The sequence below is a fragment of the Polypterus senegalus genome, chromosome 10 (genome assembly GCF_016835505.1).
Source record: "Polypterus senegalus isolate Bchr_013 chromosome 10, ASM1683550v1, whole genome shotgun sequence".
Taxonomy (NCBI): Eukaryota; Metazoa; Chordata; class Cladistia; order Polypteriformes; family Polypteridae; genus Polypterus; species Polypterus senegalus.
In genome coordinates, this window is record NC_053163.1 from 132,816,486 (window position 1) to 132,833,365 (window position 16,880).

Sequence of the window (16,880 nt, forward strand, 5' to 3'; positions counted from 1 at the left end):
GCTGCAGGAGCATAGGGGTCCACGATGTTTCTGATGCGATGTGTGTTTCTGTTTTGCTGTCAAAACAGGGTCTCCAGTGTATTACTTTGCCCGGGGGCCTATGATGCTGTTAAGACGGCCTGGTCTTCTTCTCCTACACTAAACCCACAGCAGTCTTGTCAATATTTCAATTTTATGAGTCATAAAATCTTGCATATGGTCCAGCTTTGTCTTCAGTAGCCTTGTCAAATCCAAGACCTCCTAGTCCTATCACCTCACAATCTTCTCCTGCCCGTTTCTGAAATTAGAGCAGGTTTACCCTTTGACTTCTCCTTTGTCACATTTTGGTCCAAAATGAACTTAACTCATTGTGTCTGCCTGAAAGTTAACTCACTGAAATTTTATAACATGAGTGTTTTGTTGTCGGTAATCTAATCTGCGATAACCTGATCCTTTAAAAATCTCCTTTTAGGTTGTGGGGAGGCTAATCCTGTCAGATTGCTTTATTTTGCAACTTTACTCTTTGGAGTTTGATCATGTTTCAGACCACCCCTTATGCCCCCCCATATGTTCTGCATCTTTAAAAATCAATGTGTGAGGTGGCTCAGGGAGTCTAAATGACAGAGGCATACTTTGTGGCCGGGTGCTTAATATTGTTAGATCCATTGGTGGAATTTAAGGGGTGTCCAAGAGTGACCCCCAAGTGGGTTCATTAGGTTACTGAAATAAATCTTAAATAAAGGGTAAGACCACAGTTAATGTAAGTATGTTTAATCATCAACACATTAGACACATGGTGATGCAGCAGTAGTGCTGATGTCTTGTAGTAAGGACTCTGGGGGTCAGACCTCGAGTGCTTCCTACATGGAGTTTGCATGTGGGTCCACGTGGGTTTGCTCCGGTTTGCTCCCACAGTCCAAAGACCTGCAGGTTAGGTGAATTGGGAATGCTAAATTGTCCTGTGATGTGTGCTCACCCTGCGATGAGGTGGCTCCCTGTCATTCCTGCCTGATCACATTGCTTGCTGGAATAGGCTCCAGCTGCCCCCTGTCCTGGATTTACAAGGTGGGTGGATCAGTGGCTACCATTTTGTGTTCTTCCCAAAGCAACTCTCTCTTGCATGTTGCCTATCCTTAAAACAGGTACAGAAATATTCTGCACAATTTCATGTACAGATTTAGCATGACTTGTATATTTTGCCTCTAATAGTTTGCTCTTTTAAATGTTTTAATGAGACAACAACAAGCAAGTTAAAAGTCTGGGGATCCACCCCGTATGTTTGAGAAAATTAACAATATTTTTAGGCAATAATACAGAGCCAAAGTAGTCTTCTTAGATTGAGTCTAAGGCAAGACTGATTTGATACAGAGGGTATGGTGGCTTTATAGCTGGCAGAGAGGAAGAGGCGGGTCTTGTGTGCTGCACCCGGAAGTGAGGTCAGGAGCAGGACTAGATCGGAGGTCTGTTGGGCTGTACCTGGAAGTGGGGTCAGCGGAGGAACTGGAAGGGAGGTTGGGCAAGTTTTCCTTCTCAGGATCTTCAGAGGAAGGATTAAAGGTGTTACTGCCAAACCTTCATCTGGCATAAGAACACATTTAGTCAGGCCCCTTGACTGCCCCCCATTCACACGTGTACATTTCAACTTCCAATAGCCGCTTCTGTCAGCAAAACAGTGCGATTCAGGACAAGAGATTGAAGCAGTAGTGTGTGTGTGCCTGGTGCTCATACCTACCTGTACAAACAGCGGTGTGGCGGTCTGAGCAAATCTGCACCACACTCCACACTCACCCGTGTCAAAATATTAAATAAAAAAAATATATAGCATACTTGTCTCTTTGATGAAGCAACTAATTAACCAAAAACGCTCCAACTTTCAAACTTGTTAACTGATTGCACTCAAATGTCACACTATGTGTACATTTTCCAGCTTCATAAAATGAAAATGTGTATTTTGTCACAATTAAACTACATAGACCAACTTTAAAAAGCAGCTTTTTCTATCACTTAAAAATTCTAATTGGCACTTCTGCCTTTTTTTGTAATTTCAGAGCTTTAAATGTGTTAATATAAGTTAGACGTACTTCATATTGTAAATTAAATTACGAGCAATTTACCTGACAATGAAAATATTGAATTTGTATAGTTGAGCCTAAAAATTTGTCTAACCCTAAATGTCAAACTCCATCCATGGTTAGATCAAAATTTTTCTCAAGGAAGCTGATCCTGCCATGTCTTGGCACCGCACATCTGTGATCTGAAAAACAAAACCAGGAATGTAAAAAGAGTTGGGGTAAGGAGTAAAGAAAAATGCATAAAATTGGTGCAAAGCAGTTGCCATTCAGCCAGTCCAGGAAATGAAGAGATAAGAAATCGATCTTTGCACCTGAATAGCTGGTCCTCAAGTGAACGCCCCCTTCTGGCGTCTTTGAATTTTTTACAGTGCTGACTCAGAAGGGGTGGGGCTTCGTGGCAGAAGTGGATTCTGAGTCACTTGTTGTCAGAGATGGACTCTGCTGCAGACCTCCACAGCTCAGCAATTCAGCCAATTGGATGGTAGGTTTCTGTCATGTGGTTCACTTGACTTGAGTCAGAAAACCCACCCCCAACCCTAATCTTAACCATAGTGTAGCCAGGTGTTATCACTGACATATAATGTAAAGCAACAGCCTCCTGAATGGAGTGGAGCTCTGGAGATCTGTAGCTTGAGTCTATTGGGTTGTCTGAACTATGAATGGAAAAGGAGATGGAATTGATAACAGTGGCCCCTCTCTGCTCGGAGTGGTATTGCTTTCCTTTTGGGCGCTTTGAAGATGCTCCCTAAGTGCACATGCTTCACACATCCTTGTCATCTTTCTGTGCCTTGCATTATAATTCATAAGTATATGATTTGGTTAGACTGCACCATTTGTAGTTTTCCTTTGTGAAAGCTGATTCTTTAATCAGTAGTCTCTACGGCTTTAACCACAGAGGCCTGATATTCACAGATGATGGAGTTTATATCTGAAAACTCATTTTTAAACTTTTTTCATCCAGTTCTCAGTAGTAAAAGGCTGAAGCCTCTCCCAGGAGTGTAAGATGTAAAGCCAAAAGCAGCCATGGACTGGGCAACAGGAAGCACTTAAGCTCACACACACTCAAACTCAGTCAGAAAAACAGATGTAGGCACTGAAAGCCCCACATAGACACAGGGAGAAAACAGAACAGCCACAGAGACAAGCTCTGGGCATGGGGTAGAAACCCAACATGTATGATGGATCTGTGAGGCAAGACCACTACCTGGGGGGACACCATGCCACTTCAACAATGGTGTTCTGAATTTTAACACTTTTGCCGCTGATGATTTTTGGTTTTTGTATTTTGCAACTCAACCCAGCAGATTTCAGTAGATCACTGTCTAACCCATTGTTGTCTGACCCACATGAATCCTGCTAACCTGCAGACCTCCACTCTGTTTTATTTACCTTTTTGAGAACAGATGAATCATAAAAGAGTGATGAGCATTTTCAAGAAAGATTAAATGAATGTTTGGCCCTTCCGTCCTTCAGATTAGATGTTGTGGTTGACCCTTACCCTGCCGGGGCACCTTTATACTTGAATGACCAGGGGAGAGGCCATGCACATGGCAGTATCCCCCCCATAGCATTGCTGAATGGTAAGGCCATCCTGGGTTGCAATGGGCATCATGGGACTTGGAGTTTGCCAACTCAGCCCTGTTGCGTTCCGTGGGTGTCTCCAGGGGTGGCTGTAGGAACTGCTGAACCTTAATTTGTCAGGCTCCCACCTCACCCAGAAATGGGATACTGGAGTACTCTCGCATGCTGCATAAAAGGAGCTAGTTGCCCCAGCTTTGAGAGTCAGAGTCAGGAGGAAGAGGACAAAGCTTGCTGGGAGGAGTGGAGGCAGAGCGAGAGAGAGAGAGAAAGAAAAAGAAGAAGAAAAAGACATTGCTGTCTGTTTATTTGTACTTGTGTTTGTGCTGTGGGAAACTCTTACAGACAGGAATTTCCCAAATAAAGCCGCGTGTTGTGCTGAACTTGTGCCTGTGTCTGTCTGTGTCGGGTTTGGGGAGGCCACAATATAAAAGTCCCCAGCTGACTCACTGTGGTCATAAAAGTCCCCAGGGCATCTTTTGAAAACAGTAGGCCATTTCCTGATGTCCTATTTAAATTGACTATCACGGCTTAGCCTGGTACTGGCCCCCTAATCATCCCCTGTCCCTTATTAGCTAACTGTCTTTCTCACCCCTTCCCTACCTATTAGTTAGCTGTGATGAATGTACTGGTGTGTATTGGTGCCAGAATGGCTGCTCATCTAGGTCACAGATGTCCAACTCCAGTACTGGAGGGCTGCAGTGGCTGCAGGTTTTCGGTCTAAACATCTTCTTAATTAGTGACCAGTTTTTGCTGCTAATTAAATTCCTTTGTCTTAGTCTTAATTAACTTGACTCAGATGCCTTAGTTGATTCTGCTTCTTTAATTAGCAGCCAAACAATAATGAGACACAAAACAAGCCGCCACATAATGAGCTTACTATATTATCTGTAAATAAAGAAAGGTGAAGGTCTTAGTAAGGTTGATCTGCTTAAGTCACCAAATCATTTTGACAGTGTCCTTAAAAAAAACAGGAAATTAAGTTTTGGAAATGTCTGCTGTGGCAGAATAAGAGCAGGAACAAGCCATGGAGTTAAATAATGGGTTTAATTAACAGCAAGAATCTCCTTCTCATGAAGAAACTGGCTGGATTGAAATTGGTTGGGGTTTGCAGCCCAGATTTAGTTGGTCATCTGTTGGTTCGCTTCACCTCTCATTTCTGTTTGGCTGCAATTAAATGAAGAAAAGAATCGATTCAGAGGTCTGAAGCCTTAGAAAAGGGCTATTAAAATGAAGGGAAACTAAGTTAATTAGCAGTGAAAACTGGTCACTAATTAGGAAAAGGAATAGAATGAAAACCTCAAGCCACTGCAGAAGCCAGGACCGGAGCTGGACACCCCTGACTTAGGTGGATGCTACACATTGGTGGCAGTCAAAGTGGCTCCCCACTGTCTATATAAAGTGCTTTGAGTAACTAGAAAAGCACTATGTAAATGTAATTCATTATTATTATTATTATTATTATTACCGTCCTCCTCTCAGCTCACTGAAGCACACATGTGCAGGGATCAGCAAGACTTCTCAGGCTTTGAATTCAGCTTGTTGATCTGCTAAGAATGGAAGCCGTGTTGAGGAGTGTGACCTTCTGAATCTCTTTCACCCTGACTCTACACGGGAGTTTGTCCAGCTTCTCTTACAACCTGGCCTTGGTGGTTCCCATTATGCCTACAGCTACTAGAGCCACTCTTGCCCTTGTGTTCCACATGGGTCTAACTTTGATCTCAAGGTCTTTATACTTGAGCTAGATCTGCTCGGTCTTCTTGCTCGGAATGTTGTTGTCATTCAGGATTGTCACATCGAAGAAGAAGCACAACTTGCTCTTTTTGTTATTCAACACAATATCCAGCCTATTGGAGGTTATGGTATGGGCTGAGGGAATGATCTTGTCCCACTTGAAAAATCAGTCTCCATTTTCAATGACCATGTCTTTTATATGGGAGCACTATATGTACCACTCCACTTGTCAACTGTCAAAACACCTAGCTGTTGGCACAACACCCAGTGACATTGCATATAAGTGCCGATAAGATATTCCTTTAAGACCAGTGAATAGCATCCAGAAACTATGTGATTGATGATGATGATGATGATGATGATGATGATGATTATGATTATTATTATTATTATTGTGAATTCACACATGGCAGTGATAGTAAGCTATGCTGTGTTATGATTTTCCACTATGTGTCTTTACCATTTCACCTCCTCTTAGGCTCTCATGATCATTCCCAATGGTGGATGGATGTTCACTTTCCTCTATTTTGCCCTTTAGGTAATACAGGAGGAGTGAAACTGGTCAACATGAAAAGAGTGACACACCAGACGGTGCATGCAGGCCTTGCAGAGACCACTTTCCTTCCATGCATCTTCACTTTGAGGCCAAGCCCCTCACGAGAGCCACCGCGCATCAAGTGGACCAAGATAGTTTCACAAGGAGGGGTCAAAAAGGAGATCTCTGTGCTCGTGGCCAAGGATAATGTCATCAAAGTCAAAAAGGACTTCCAGGAGCGAGTCACTCTGCCCGGCTACCCAGATAACCGATACAACGCCACCATGGCCCTCACTAACCTGCACACCTCAGACAGCGGAATCTACCGCTGCGAAGTGGTGGTGGGTATTGATGACGAGGAAGATACGGTGCCCTTGGAGGTTGAAGGTGAGTACACAGCCTTCAGTTTCATCTGCTACAGAAGCTTGTGTAGAGTGTCGCAGAAGGATTTGGGCTTAAGGGAGGTGGGGTATGAGGATGGCAAACTCTGCCATTTGGATGGATGAGAGGAATTAATGGGAGTGTGGAACCTCAGGCATTTGGAAAGTCTGCATTTTAAAAGGGATTTTAAGTGTTTTGAGGTCAATTATAATTTTTATAATGACCTGAGTGCTTCATGCTGAACATCATGAGTTTTGATGTGACTTCGGATAAAAGACCAGTCTCCCTGGTGCATGTTTTTTCCTGATGACAATTTGTTGTGTAGCACCAGAAAATAGGATGTGGAAAGGAAGTGGGAAGAATGGAGAAGGGCTTTGGAAAGTGCTGGGTTGAAGATAAATAGGAAGAAGGCAGTAAATATGAGGCTTAAAGATGATCTGGGTTCAGAAGTTAGCCTTCAGGCAATATACACATTTAAATATGTAGGATCAGTGGTAACAAAAGATGGAAAAATACAGTATATGCAAAGATAACCTATAGAGGTTATAGATAACCCTGTCATCATCAGAGGTGACTGTGCAGAGGGTGCAGACCTTTAAATATCTGGGAGTGCAGCTGGATGAGAAATTGGACTGGACTGCCAATACTGATGCTCTGTGTAAGAAAGGTCAGAGCCGACTATACTTTCTGAGAAGGTTGGCATCCTTCAACATCTGCAATAAGATGCTGCAGATGTTCTACCAGACGGTTGTGGCGAGTGCCCCCTTTTACGCAGTGGTGTGCTGGGGTGGCAGCATAAAGATGAAAGACGACTCACGCCTGGACAAACTTGTTAAGAAGGCAGGCTGTATTGTAGGAGTAAAGTTGGACAGTTTAACATCTGTGGCAGAGCGACGGGCACTAAGCAAACTCCTGTCAATCATGAAGAATCCACTGCATCCACTTAACAGTGTCATCTCCAGGCAGAGGAGTAGCTTCTGTGACGGACTTTTGTCATCGTCCTGCTCCACTGACAGACTGAGGAGATCGTTCCTCCCCCACACTATGCGACTCTTCAATTCCACCCGGAGAAGTAAATGCTAACATTAATTTTATTTTTATTTTTTCATTTTTATTACTATTTAATTTAATATTGTTTCTTTGTATCAGTATACTGCTGCTGGATTATGTGAATTTCCCCTTGGGATTAATAAAGTATCTATCTATCTATCTAGAGTACAATGTGCATGGAGCAAATGGAAGAACGTATCAGGAGTATGAGGTGGGGCACAAAAATAATGAGAATTTTTTTTTTAATTATATATTTCTTAGAACATTTCCGAAATGGAATCACCCTCAAAATCCTCTCCCTGAGACACAATGCACTTATCCCACCACTTTTTCCATTGCTCAGAACTGTTCTGAAACTCTGAAACCTTTAGTGCCTCGTCATTTGCTTCTTGACCTCCTCTGCATCCTGAAAACGCTTTCTTTTAAGGTTCCTCTTCATTCTTGGAAATAAGAAAAAAAAATCACAGGGCGCAAGGTCCAGGGAGTAGTGGAGGTGAGAAACCGTTGTCATCCCATTTTTCGTGAGAAACTGCCGCACACAGAATGCTGTGTGCGCAGGAGTGTTGTTGTGATGCAGAAGCCACCTGAACACCACAATTCAGGTTGAGCACTTCAATATCTTGAATACTTCGAGGACGCTGTTTGGCCAAATGATGCAGAGGACAGTCTAGTCTACACACCTAGTGGCAAATGTCGGAACTAACACCCCCTCCGGCCTCCAGAAAAAAATTCTTGCTATTTTTGGGTCACCCTTTGTATTATATGATCAAAGATTTAAGAAGAAAGTTAAAGGTAAGGATTTTAAGTCAGTGGTTAGACCAGCAGTGATGGATGGAGCTGAGACATGGGCACTAAAGGGAACAAAGGAGAAGAAGTTAGATGTGGTAGAAATGGGAATGTTGAGATGGACATGTGGAATTACAAAAAAGGAAAGAATAAGAAATGAGATAATCAGAGGTACAACAAAAGAAGGAGAGATGTCTAAGAAAGTACAGGAAACTAGGTTTAAGTGGTATTGACATGTGATGAAGAAAGACAATGAATATGTTGGAAAAAAGAGAGATGGGAATGAAAGTGCAGGGTATGAGATAGCATGAGAGGCCAAACTGGAGGTGGAAGGAGAAAGTAAAACAAGATCTGAAGACTAAGGAGGAGGTATGGAGAAGGCTGATCAAGCACATCGACTCCACATAGAACTAGGAAGATAAAGAAGAAGGTTGTCTTCTGGCCGTTGTGAGATTTTCATCATGAGAGAGCCAGAGAGCATGGCTGTAGAGGTTCAACAGTGTTCCCCTTATGTCATGAGTAGACACACCAATGTATAGAGATATCAGGGATCTTGTTTACGCTTCATCCTATTCTGGCTCTCCTGTCCTCCATAGAATATGTACGGCCAAGGAGAAAAATGAAATAAAATGCCAAACCAGAAAGCAATTAGGCTTTCATCTCCAAGTGCTCTCCTGGGCTCTTTATTAATTAGAGTCACGCTGCATTAGATTGCAGGCTGCTTTCAATTCCAGAGTCACTAATAAATTAATGAGCCACTATTGATGAAATGGTGACATTGATACATAGTTGTCATCCACTTTTGCTGCAGACACACACTGAATGTCTTCACCTGCTGCAGCCCATCTGCCCCCCACCCTAACCCCCAGTACTCTGAACATGGAGATCCATTCTGCACCATAGTCATATGGATATTGCAGGAATGGTGAATGGAGGGGCTTCTGTTATTGTCATTGGGTTATGACGTACCAGCGTCATGGCCTCAGTGACTTCTCTGTTCAACTTCCTGGTTCTGAAGTCTTGAGCTCAGAAGCCTTCTTGGTGCTGGTTTGTAATTAAAAGGGGCAAGGGCTTCATACTCAGCATCTGTGGGGTTAGGAGGTACTGGGGGTTCTCTGTTTACCCAGCATTCAGCACCATACTGTGTAAATACCTGAGAAGGTTAGCAGGCAGGGGGTCTTTTTGTTGAGTGGTTTTTCTGTTACTGTATTTAGGTTACAACATGAGCTCATGACCTCAGTGACCTCGCTCTCTTTTTTCCTTCTCCCATTTAGTGGATACAGGAACCATGAACTCATTGACCCCTCCATTTGTCTTGCCCCATTACCTCACTTAGAGGTGTTGAGCTCAGTGAACTTTCCATATTTTTGTTACATTTCTCATGTTAGTGTTAGTGGGGTTACAGTGTACCGGGAGGCTTGCGTTTACCCAGCATTCAACACCCTTGATGGATGGATATCTCAAAGAGGGCCTTAAATAGAGTGGTCCATTTACAAGTCCCATGACCTCCATGACCCTTCTGTTCATCTCTCCCTGTTAGGGACTAAAGCAGCCATGGCGTCACTGAGCTCTCTGTTTGTGTTTCCCCATTAGTAAATATGGAAGTCCTGAATTCAACAGACTTTTTGTATTTTAATTAAGAGACCACTGGGGGGTCTCATAGAGTTAGGTGATAAAGAAAGTGCACCTCATGGGAATCATTGACTTTTTCAACAGTTTTCAACAGGCAAGCATTAGATCTTCATGCAACAGTGCCTATAAATAAAGATGATCTACCAAAACAAATGGCAGCTAAAATTGGCATGGTGTTTTCATTCTCATAATCCAAATTAACAAAAATGTTGGTTTGTCGCTTGGAAAAAGTAAGTCCACTCCTACATTTATTACCACTTCAGATCCATTAAATTAGAATGAGGTGTTGTAGATGAGGTTCCAGTGATTACAGCCGGCTTACAGAGAATGATGGACCCTGACTTTTTTAGACTGCAGAAGGTCTAGAAGGTCTGGTGCTATCTTTGCTATTGTCGTGTGTGGTGTCATCATGCCAAGATCAAAAGAGATCTCTTAGGCCCATAGGAAAAAGTTCTGGATGACTAAGAGTCAGGCAAGGAATTTTATAAAATTTAAATTATTTGAAATAAATTATTCCTCTGCTAGGAAAATCGTCTATAAATGGTGTAGATTTCAAATGACTGTTGTGGACCACCATGGGGTGCACCAGCTGCCCCAACATGACACAGATAGGCAGAGGCACAAGTCCAGGACACAACACACGTTTATCCAGAGCTGGGGAATCACTTTTGCTTTGCTCCCCAGCAGCAACACACTATAAAGCACCAAATACAAAACACTCTTCTTTCTCTTTGTTTCTCTCGACTCCACTGCTCCTCCAGCAAGCTTCATCCACCTCCTCCCAACTATGCGTCTCGAAGTAGCAGCTGCTGGCTCCTTTTATAAGGCACCCGAAAGTGCTCCATGTGCATGTTGACCTACTTCTGGTAACACTTCCTGGTGTTGGAGAGGTGCTGCATACAAGGGCTCAGCGGTTCTCCAGGACCCCATTGGCGGTGGTCACAGGCCCCAATAGGGTTGAGCTTCCATGCTCCAAACCCATAATGGTAAGGTCCCCGGCCATCTGCCACACTGCCAAATTGTCCAAGATAGGCCAGCCCAGCAAATTCAGCCCAAGAGCTGACTCTTTGATACTGGAAGAAGTCTGCAAGAAACCCAAAATTTAATTGCAGGATGTGTGGGTAACTTGCAACAGTTGGTGTCAAAGTGCAATGAGTGACCAGAGGGTCACTGGTTTGCATATCCTGAGTATAATAACATCAGGGTTAGAAGGTGTAGTGTCATTTTATTGAACTAGATAGATAGATAGATAGATAGATAGATAGATAGATAGATAGATAGATAGATAGATAGATAGATAGATAGATAGATAGATAGATAGATAGATAGATAGATAAAATGGCCTCTTTGTTAATATCTCCGTGTCAATTTCTCTGAGTTTCAAAGTACCATTCTTACTTGATGACCACCATCTCAGGGTTTCCTGCGCAAGCAGTAGAAATGCCTTGGTGACCTCAGTTTGATTGAGGTTAGAAGTATGAGTGCTCCTGAAACTTACTGCTCCTCTGCTAATTAACCCCAGTTTAGGTGACCAAACATTTTACATCCAGTATACATTCTGTCAGAGTCTGCGGATTACAAAAAGACTGGCCTATACTTCTGACACACCTGAAGATTATCAGATAGGCCTCACAATAACTAGACAAGCCTGGTCCTCAAACTCAAGAAGCAGTCTTTGCAGCCTACACTAACAAAATAAGCCTAAGCTTATAAAACTGAAAAAGGGAGAAGGGAACCATGAAACCCCTGGCTTAAGAGCAAAAACACAGTTTCTTACATGGTTTATTAACTAAAAGGTGATTTTAAATCCAAAGAAAATGTATACACAATGCTGCATCACAGTCACAACCCAGAAATGAACACAAGCCAAAACATAACTCCAAACTGAATAGTATTTCTCAGTTAGATACTACAGGTCTCTCGGGTGCCATGACCTCAGAGCTAGTATCCCTGAAAGATGTCAGAGGTCCTGTCCCCAAAATTCCCACTTTTTCACTGTTTTTCAGCAGCACAGTCTCCTGGGACATTCAAACGCATTTGTCGAGACAGAAGGAGATGAGTGAATTTACACTCAACCTCTGACAACTCCTCCTGCACTCCCACCAGGGTCTGCTGATTCACATTTCATTGTTTCATTTCTGTCTGGCTGCTCTAATGAGATAGTCACACACACATGTCCAAGCAGCTGTGAGCCATTAAGATTAAAGCCATGTGGGCAGGTCGATTCACCAGTGGACTCCATCTCTCACTCCTTATCACTCTGGTGTTTACTGGATCCATCTACCTGCTTGTTAAGGAAGAAGCAGCTGATGTAGCCAACTCTCAGCATTCCACACACTGTTGCGGTCCTTTCAAAATGTTCAGAGTGAAAAAGCATGAACTCAGCTCTGACAGCTGATTAGAAATTTGCCTTGGCCTGAAACACCTCTATTGACAGACTGTAAAAGAAATCAAATTCCATGGGAGTATTAAAAGAGAAGGTATTATTGGCTTCGACTTAAAGAACATTCAATAAGTTGGACGCTAATGATTCAAGAGAGTTAGCCGTTGATAACAATACAATACAATACAATACCGTTTTTTTTTGTATAGCCCAAAATCACACAAGAAGTGCCACAATGGGCTTTAACAGGCGCTGCTTCTTGATAGCCCCCAACCTTGACTCTCTAAGAAGACAAGGAAAAACTCCCAAAAGAACCCTTGTAGGAAAAAAAATGGAAGAAACCTTGGGAAAGGCAGTTCAAAGAGAGAACCCTTTTCCAGATAGGTTGGGTGTGCAGTGGGTGTCAAAAAGAAGGAGATCAATACAATACAATACACAGAACAGAACACAAGTAATCCTCAATACAGTATAAAAATAAAATTATTACAAGTACGGAGCAGAATTTAACAGTAGATGATATCACATAATATGATTTGGATTTGTTTAGAGTCCTGGAGACCTCAGCCATCAAGCTGCCTTCCCCAATTGGCCATTTCACAGCTGAGACAGTGCTGGGCCAGCCAATCCGATGAAAGGACCATCCTACCCAACATTCCTGCGTTCCTCCATCAGGGATGACTTTACCTTAGGCAGGCAAAACAACTTGGCAGGTGGGCCGTGGTATGAAGTGCCACATTTGAGTACAGAGAAGAGAAACAGAATAGGTGAGGGTTAGTATCCAATTATAACTATCATATTACTTATGTTTTAGTGCTAATGACTTACAACAGAGATGCAGTCTGTACAGTTAATCAGCAGCTCTAGTCAGGATATGCTAAACTGAAGTAGTGAGTCTTCAGCCGGGATTTGAAAGCTGAGACCAAAGGGGCATCTCTTACAGTAGCAGGCAGACCATTCCACAGTTTAGGGGCCCTGACGACTTTGACCTGGGAGTAGTGTGGTGAGCTGGTCCTCTTGTCAGAATACAGGTAGCTGACAATACAGGGTGTACTGTCACGGGCCTCACTGGATTTGTAATGGTCTGGCCTACTGTTGTGCACCCTAAGCTTAATACACACACACACTCACACAGAACAACACACTGACATAAACACACTTAAGCACTAATTATGGGTGATTCCTGCACAGCCTATCACTCGTCAGTACTCCAGACAAGGGCTTGAGCAGCCCAGACATTAGAACTTTAGAGTATTAGAACAATTATGACAAGAAGAGACCATTCAGCTCAACAATCCCACCCATACTATTCACATACTGTATATTGTCATTGAGATTTAACTCCTACTCTTCACCACCCTATTTGATCGTTTATTCAAGCGTCCCCTACACACTGGAGGCTGATGTATCTTAGCTATTCCCACTTACCCAAAAGGTGCATAACAGCTTTCTGAGCTGCTCACTGTTGGGGGTGTTCATCCTCAGCTGCTAACCCTGTTGGAAAGAAGTTGCAATCATCCCACACCAGGCGACCTGTGTTTATTTCATTATCTCAATCACTCAAGACTTGCAGATATTTACAGTACAGAAATTACAAGCAAATCAGTATTTATTAGCAAAAATGAATAATAGCAAAGTCTAGATATAAAGCTCTAAATCCACCTTTACTTTAAAGTCAAAAAGCTTAAATAATACTTTCTGTAAAGATATGAAAGCTGAAGAAAAGCACCAAAGGAATCATCTGTATGGGGAAATGAGAGAAGAAGCGAGAGAGGATATTTGTCTTGAGGTGGCTTATGTTGTCTCAGAAGTCAGGCTGATGCATGGATGATGTTTGTTAGCTCCAGCTGTATGGAGTCTCTCCAGTACCCCCAGGTGGGCTGTCCTTTATGCTAATATCCCACATGGGGATCCAGATCCCATAATATTACACTCAGGACTGTGGAAAAATAAATTTAGTAAGGGGCACTGTTGACTACAAAGGTTACACAACAGGCATACATGATTCACATGACCTACATACTGTACCGGCATGAGAAGTGAGTTTTCGTGTCTAGCCCTACCTCAGCAGCGGTCACCATGAGCCCCAATTAACTATTACATAACAAACACTATCTGAGAAGGCAAAGCTTTCCTTACTGTGGTCCCATAATGATTACATAATTACACACATAAGCTTTTTCATTCCTTTAAAACACCAGTAAGTGTAATAAACACATACAGTATATAATGAGTATACATCAAACTCTAGTACACTGTCACTTGTAAAGCACACTTTTATGTGCTACCCCATACTATGATCATGCATAAGAATTAAGTTATAGTAAGGCTTACCTTTTATCTGAATGCATTTGGAGCCTAATCCCAGCAATCACTGGGCACAAGGCAAGAACGCCACCTGGACCGGGTGCCAGTGTATCGCAGGGTGGACACAAACACACACACATACACATACACATACAAACACACACTGTGGCCAATTTAAGGCTAAGTCAGTGTGATTGGAGCGGGGTTATTGGGTGTAAAGTTTTCTTCTTAAGTTTGCATATGCTGGGTTTATGTCCAAATGTCTGTTGATGGCGTTCTCGTTTGATAGCCAAGATTCAGCCAGCTCTCTGGCACTTTTTGTACTGGCCTTAAATCGTACTGTACATTGTCCCAGTTAAATGTATGTCCTGTTGATTTAGTATGCGTATAGATCAGTGATCGTGAGTCCTTTCTTCTGACGGCGTTGCGATGTTCATGTATGCGTGTTGCAATTCTTTTTGATGTCTGTTCTGTGTATACCACTGGGAAAGAACTGCATGGAATTCTATAAACTGCATTTCGTGTTTCTGCTGTCGATTTCTTGTTTTTTAGCATTAAAGATGACCGTGCGCAGATTGTTCGTGGGTTTGTGTGCTGTTCTGACGCCTGACTTGGCCAGGATGCATGCTGCACCTTCAGACACCTTGTGATGATAAGGAAGCGAGTACCAGGTGGTGGTGGGGGGTTCTGGTTCAAGTCGATTGCTGCACATGGAACGCACTTGGATCTTCCAGCATGGTTGTTTTTCTTGGCATCTCAACAAATGATCTTGGCAGCTACGGCTGAAATCTCCCCTAACTTTAAACATTTTAATTAGAGTTTGAACACTACTGACAGGCATTTTCAGATGTCTGGATATCTTTTTATATCATTTTCCTGATTTATACAATTCAACATCCTTGGCATTTTCAGATGTCTGGATATCTTTTTATATCATTTTCCTGATTTATACAATTCAACATCCTTTTCTCACAGGTCTTTTGAGAGTTCTCTTGCTTTCCCTGTCATTTGGTATCCAGCAAAGTCAGTGCAGCTCCGTCTGAATTTAAGCTGACTGTTTATACACAGACACTGATTACAATCCAAAAGGTTACAGATGTGGACACTCTCCCTTAATTTGAATCTGTGTGTATATTATCAGCCCCAAACATTCAAGGGTATGTAAACTTTTGATCAGGCCTATTTGGACGATTTCAGTTATCATGATCATTTAAAAAGGTGTGGCCACCATGAGGCTCACCAGCTCCCCAACCACAAGACACAACAGACACAAGCTCAAGTAACACCACCAAATCATGGTGCAGTAAAAGCACTAATCACACATAATAAAGCACAGTACTTTATCATCTCTTCTGTCTGTCTCTTTCAATCCTTTCACGTTCACTCGTCCTCAGGCAAACTTTGTCCTTCACTTCCTGACTCTGGCACTGAAATGAAGGCAGGCAGGTCCTTTTAAGTGATACCCTGAAAGTTCTTCCGGTATCCTGAAGACTCCACAGTCCCTGCAGCACCCCCTGGTGGCAGCCATGACACCCAACAGGGCTGAATCACAGAACTCCAATTTCCATGAAGTTCTGTGGGAAACTGTGGTGGTGCCACAATCCAGGGGGTCTGCCATCTAGTGGCCCAAGAGAGGTACTGTCCTATATATATTCTCTCCCCCAAGTCCTTCTAGTTCACAGGCATCCCAGCTGGGTAAGTGCCACAGCTGTCCGCCACAAAGGGCACACACAATTATCTGAAAATAAATTGCCTCACCTGAGCACACCCCATAATTAATAGGAAAGCGCCCTGTATGATTACTTATATTTTGAAAACAATGGCCAATATTTCACAAATTCTGCCAGGGTATGTAAACTTATGAGCACAATTGTATATATATATTCACAATATCTGGTATTTTCAGCCAGTATGGTAAAACTAAGATAAAAATAAAAATAAAAAAAGATACAAAATAAATAAATACAAAATGCAATCACAACAAGCTTGGTTTTTTTGCCAGTTTACAAACTCTTTTGTCAAACCTCCAATAAACATTGCCAGTTATTCAGCCGTGTAGACCCAGTGCCAGCTCTGTAATTGCATGATGTTTACATCGCTTCATTGCCAAATGACCTTTTCAAACCATAAATGATTTGTCAGCAGCAACATGCTGCTCAGGTATGTAGACTTTAGTGAATTTCTTTTATCAGAGCGTCAAGTAGCAGCTTAATTTTCAAAAGAGATTTCTCACTACTCAGCGAAGTAACAGGTAACAAAATGAAAACATCTTACAAGTACTCTGAATAGTTTTTCCCCCGTGATCTGCAGTCCATAAGTCATTTCAAATGATGGTTTTGTTGACCACCTCATGTCAGTCTCAACCATCTGAATTATACACATTGAGTGCCAAGTAAGTTAGCAGCTCGTCAAGACATCAGACCTCTGGAACAGCCTGGATTTTGCT

The 16,880-nt window shown here is 42.5% G+C and overlaps 1 protein-coding gene across 1 annotated transcript in view; it reads left to right on the forward strand.

Annotated features, from left to right (window-relative positions):
- ncanb (neurocan b) overlaps positions 1 to 16,880 on the forward strand; it is a 135,175-nt gene that overhangs the window by 59,947 nt on the left and 58,348 nt on the right. The window contains exon 3 of the mRNA XM_039767704.1: positions 5,902 to 6,285. Coding sequence (XP_039623638.1) covers positions 5,902 to 6,285 — 384 coding nt within the window. The remainder of the gene's footprint in view (positions 1 to 5,901; positions 6,286 to 16,880) is intronic.